This window comes from Glycine max, chromosome 18, assembly GCF_000004515.6.
Source record: "Glycine max cultivar Williams 82 chromosome 18, Glycine_max_v4.0, whole genome shotgun sequence".
Classification (NCBI taxonomy): domain Eukaryota; kingdom Viridiplantae; phylum Streptophyta; class Magnoliopsida; order Fabales; family Fabaceae; genus Glycine; species Glycine max.
The window spans coordinates 5,644,347-5,649,841 of record NC_038254.2 but is presented as its reverse complement, the minus strand read 5'-3'; the positions used below and the strand labels follow the sequence as shown (position 1 = coordinate 5,649,841).

Sequence of the window (5,495 nt, the reverse complement as noted above, 5' to 3'; positions counted from 1 at the left end):
ACTTTTGCGTACTACTTATTTAGTCTATTTTGGGAGGGGATAATAAATAATAATTATAATAATAATATATTGTGTGTGTTTAGATTTGTGTGTAACTGTAACATAGTATTTTTTTAAAAGTTGAGAAACAAATGATCAGGTGTAAATTGAAGGTTTCTGACTTGTCTGTTGTGTTGTTATTGAAAACTTGAAATCCTTCACTTCCTACTTGACTTAATTTTGTGATCCAATTGGTTTGCTGCTGCTTTTAGTTGCTTCCCTTCCCCTGTCCTCCTTTGTGGAAACACAAAGGAAAAAGGTTTTTTTTTTAATGTTATTATAATTAAATTTTAATCTACCTCTATAGGATCAAATCTACATATGGCTCAGAAACATGACATGTTCATGGTTCTGGTTAAGACATGTGAGTTTTTTTTTATTATAAATTTAGAGGTGTTAAGAATTATTCACTGTGGTGAGGTTCATGATTCAATTTGTCTTGTTTTCATTGAAAGAAAATTCTTTAGTTATATAGATTTTCTGTGATGTAGTACTACTTTGAAGTCTTTCTGAATTCTGAATGGATTCCTCTAATTTGTGTGGGGTTTAGGCCAATTACGTTCATGCAAGCTGGAATGGTCGCAATCAGTCTTCTTTAGCATGATCTATATCTTGGCATGTATAGAATTTGCAGAGATTTATTATATATGCAACTGATTCGCATGTGTGGTCTCGTGAGCCATAAATGTTATTTCTACCCGCAGGCTTTTTTGCTGAATGCTGTAATAAATGCTCCTTCTTTTTCTGTGCCCTTGGCCCACGGGCCCCTCTTCTTCTCCTTTGGGTTATGAGCATATTTGGACTCTGTGGAAGATTCCTTAAGAGGGCCTTTTTTTTATAGCCCATCAAACTTTATATAATATTTTTTGCCTATAACATTTTATATAAAAGAACTATTAAAGGTCGGTTAAGTTCAGCGAAAAAAACAAAAATTGATTCAATTAATTAGTAAAAATTAAAGTCATATATTTTATGAGGATGTGAGTTTGAATCTTTCTGTTAATGTGAAAACGTTAATGAATAGTTTAGACATGTCGTGATCCGCGGGAGCTGTGAGACTCAACTCAATTATTTTTTCATATATTGGTGGGTGTGATGATGCTTTTTAAGTCTATCTCATCATGTGCACTTTAGCTTCTGACACTTCTGTGCCTATTGGACATTATAAAAGCTGACGCATTTCATGACCTTGCAGCTTGATGGGGTCCTTTGTGCCATTTGGTGGGTTCTTTTCTACACCTTCTGAGTTCAAGAGTCCCCTAAGCTGTACGAATGCTTCATCTTTAAGTCGGTGTGACTCATGCAATGAAAAGTGTGAGCAAGAAGTTGCTGATATTTTGAAGGTAGGCCCTGCTACTTCGGCATCTGGTTACTCCTCCACGAGCTTGCCTTGGTTACAAAAGGTTAATGTGGACTCAGATAGAAGATTGGATGTGGCAAAGGTGTGTGTTATGATCACCTAATCTTGTTTTCCCTTGTTCATTGCATGCAGAGACATTCACATGCTCACACACATACATGCAACATCTTGCGGCCAATTTCTGTACTGACCCACTAAAATAATTTTAGAGGTACGCAGTAATAATAAATGCTACATGCCTAAAATGGTTAAAAAACACACACACATTTTCCCATTAAGAAAGCAATGTGCCAAAATGGGGGAATGGATCCTCTCACGTGAGGTTCTCACTTCAATTCTCTCATGTGAAAATCTCCACCATCCAAACTCGGCAATATGGTGACTTATCTGTAGCGAACCATATTAGTAATATTTCTCTAATCTATTTTATCACTCAATTCATTTTTTTCTTTTTGTGGAGCCTATGGCTTTCATCACTCAAGTCTCTGGAAGTTGATCAGGACAACAAAGCATGTTGTATGTCAACATGTGTATTTTTTTTTTTTTGCTTAAATGTCTTTTTAGTCCTTTTCGCAATTTAGTGCTTTTTTTGCTTTTCATGCTTGCAAAATAATTTTTTTATTTTTAATTCTTATAAATTATGTTTTTTTTATTTTTCATTTTTATAATGCTTTAGATAACACTTTTTTTTACTATTTAAAGCACTATTTAAAGTACTTTAAGGACTAAAAATAAATCAAACATAATTTGTAAAGATTAAAAACAAAAAAATTAATTTTGCTAGAACAAAGAAAAAAAAACTTTAAATTGTAAAGACTAAAAAATATTTAAACCTAATTTTTTAATACTTTGGTTGGTCCTACCTTATACACATGCGTTCAGGATGGACCTAGGCATAGGAGTGGGGGCTTTAGCACTCCCAAACAAATATATCCCGCGTGTAGTGTGGACAATTATTTAGGACTTCCTCATAAAATATTTCCTCTCATAAAATTATGCTAATATTGAACACTTCAACCATATGCCTTCTAACTATGTTCTTGTCTGCATTGGTTGAAAGGATTTCATCTGAGTTGAATATTGGGAAATGAGAAAATCATACTCTATCTTTATACATGAAAACTCGTGTAGAACATTTGCAAAAGTTCATCTAAATCTACCCTCATAAAATGTTTTTATCTAATCTTGTTTTGCATCATGTACCATGCTTCAATGATTCAATTTGTGGCTGCATTTTATTTAAGAATGAACTTCATCATCCAGTGCAGACTAATGAAGAAAATACAAGTTTGAATAAGAAGATCTTCGGATTGCAAAGGAAATGGAGTGATATTTGTCAACGTCTTCATCAAAATCGATCATTACCTGAATTTGATATTACCAAAGCAAGGTTCCAAGCTACTTCCCACGAGGGGTTTCAATTTGGTCCAGGAAGTAGCAGCAAAGGTCCACTCCATAGTGAAATCCAATATCCTAATCAAATTTCCTACATGTCTAAAGTGTCACAGAGTGCATTTCCATTTAAACAGATATTACCAGTTTCAGTACCTTTTGACACTGTTAGTATCACTGATGAAGCAGACCACATACCAAAAGTTTCAAAGAGTCATATGCATGGTACTTGGATTTCTCCTTCCCCTAAGGCCAATATGAGCCTTCTTGATCCCACAACATCTTCTTCCCTGACTCCTGTGACCACAGATTTGGGATTGGGAACAATATACACATCAGCTGCTCATGAGCCAGACACACCAAAACTAAGTGATCATAAGAAGCCTCTTCATCACTTGTCAGACTCCCTTTCAACCGATTTTGATGCTATGAATGAGAGTACTTCACACCAAATCGCTAGATCTTCTTCCTGTTCTGGTCCAAATCTAGAAGGGAGATTTGAAACTGTAGATTTCAAGTCATTTTACCATCTTCTCACTGAAAAGGTTGGCTGGCAGGATGAGGCCATATATGCTATCAATCGAACTGTGTCCCGTTGTAGATCCTGCGCTGGAAAGCGTAGTAGTGGCTCACATGTTAGAGCAGACATATGGCTTGCATTTCTCGGACCAGATAGACTTGGAAAAAGAAAAGTTGCATCAGCACTTGCTGAGATTTTATTTGGAAACAAACAAAGCCTAATCACTGTGGATTTGAGCTCCCAAGACAGGTCTTATCCAACAAACTCGATTTTTGAATTCCAAAATACATATTGTCATGATGTGCTTATGAGGAAGACAGTGTTGGACTATGTTGCTGGGGAGTTAAGTAAAAAGCCACATTCAGTTGTCTTTCTTGAAAATGTAGATCAAGCTGATTTCCTGGTGCAGAATAGTTTGTTCCAAGCAATAAAAACAGGTAAATTCCCATACTCACATGGAAGGGAAATCAGCATCAACAATGCAATGTTCATTGTAACCTCTAGTGTGTTTAAAGGTAGTGGCTCTTTTAGTTTGGAGGGGGATCCTAAAATGTTTCCAGAGGAAAGAATCCTAGAAGCTAAAAGATGTCAAATGCAATTATCACTTGGACATGCTTCTGAGGATGCCAAAAGGAGCGGTTGCACAAATGTGAAGGTTGCACAGAGAAAAGGGACCTCCAAAACAACATTTCTGAATAAAAGAAAGCTAATAGAAAGTGGTGATTCCAAAGAGAAAGCATCATGCAAAACATTGAAACAGGTCGGGGAGGCATCGAGGTCCTATCTGGATCTGAACATGCCTCTTGAGGAGGTTGAAGAGGGCAACAATTACAATGATTATGAAAGTGACGCCTGGTTAAATGATTTGTGTGATCAAGTTGATGAAAAAGTTGTTTTTAAGCCATTCAACTTTGATTCTATTGCTGAGAAAGTAATAAAAAGCATTGACACGCAATTTCAAAAGATGTTAGGATCAGAGTTTATACTTGAAATTGAGTATGAGGTCATGACACAGATACTTGCAGCTGCTTGGTTATCAGACAAGAAAAAAGCAGTGGAGGATTGGGTTGAACATGTTCTTGGCAGAAGCTTAGCTGAAGCTCATCAGAAGTACCGCTTTGTACCTGAATTTGTGATGAAACTGGTTAACTGTGAAAGAATTTTTTTGGAAGAACAATCTCCTGGAGTATGCCTTCCAGCTAGAATTAACTTGAACTGAATTTTTTGCTCACTATGTATTTTGTAATTACTTGTAAAATGTAGCTTGTAGGATATAGCATTTGGTTGTCACTAGCATTTTTCAGCTAATCAATCCCACAATTTTTTCTTTTGTGGTGATCGTTGTGATGCAATTCCTATGGTAAAAGAATGTATCTTAACCAGTTTTCCTGTTAATTCTAATGTCTTTCTGCTTCTGCGCTTATCTTTTTCTCATCCAAGCCAAATAAAATTTGCTGCAAGTTTTATATAACATCACATATGATGTACTAATGTCACTTGTTCAACTCTTTAGGACTTTTGTTTTTTTTTAGGTTCACTCAACCCTATGTATATTTTTTATCAGAAAAAAAGAGATAGAACCAACTACCTATGTAGATGTATGGAAATAAATCCATTGTGTTGCTCCAATGTACGAGTATAATGATAATATTAAAATATAATAATAAATTGGTAATTTTATATAAAGATAATATTCATGTTAATTATTATTATATCATTAATATAGATGCAAAATATGAAAAAACAAAACATATGGAGTTATGGAAGTATTTGTATCCTGCACCTCTCAAAAAGTCTTAATGGTAAAAAATACCCTTAACCTTAACACCGCCTGTCCCTCCCTCTTCCATGTGCCGCCCAAGCACCTAATGGCACCCTCATCCAAACCAACGACTTCAATGACGACGAAAAGAAAGTCTGCACGTTCTCCCCCTACCCCACCACCACAGCCACTTGTGGCTAGCTCAAACTACCCTCCACCAATCACCTTCCCGACGACTGTCAAATCATCACCGACTACACCAAAATCATTGTCGTTTGTACCTTCCCTACCGTTCCATGTGGCGACCCTAGGTTGATGCAAGAAGGTGGTGCATGATGGCACGGAGGTACAGACACAACACATTGTGGCACAACGGCTTAGCAACACGGGCTTGAGTTTGAAGAAAGGAAGGGGGGACCTGC

At 36.3% G+C, this 5,495-nt stretch overlaps 1 protein-coding gene across 1 annotated transcript in view; it reads left to right on the top strand.

Moving 5' to 3' along the window:
* The window catches only part of LOC100776148 (protein SMAX1-LIKE 6), an 8,498-nt gene extending 3,766 nt beyond the window's left edge, over nt 1–4,732 (top strand). Inside the window, exons 2-3 of the mRNA XM_006602031.4 lie at nt 1,235–1,481; nt 2,668–4,732. Of these exons, the coding sequence (XP_006602094.1) occupies nt 1,235–1,481; nt 2,668–4,530 (2,110 nt within the window). The 3' untranslated portion in view covers nt 4,531–4,732. The remainder of the gene's footprint in view (nt 1–1,234; nt 1,482–2,667) is intronic.
* Nucleotides 4,733–5,495: the final 763 nt, after the last annotated feature.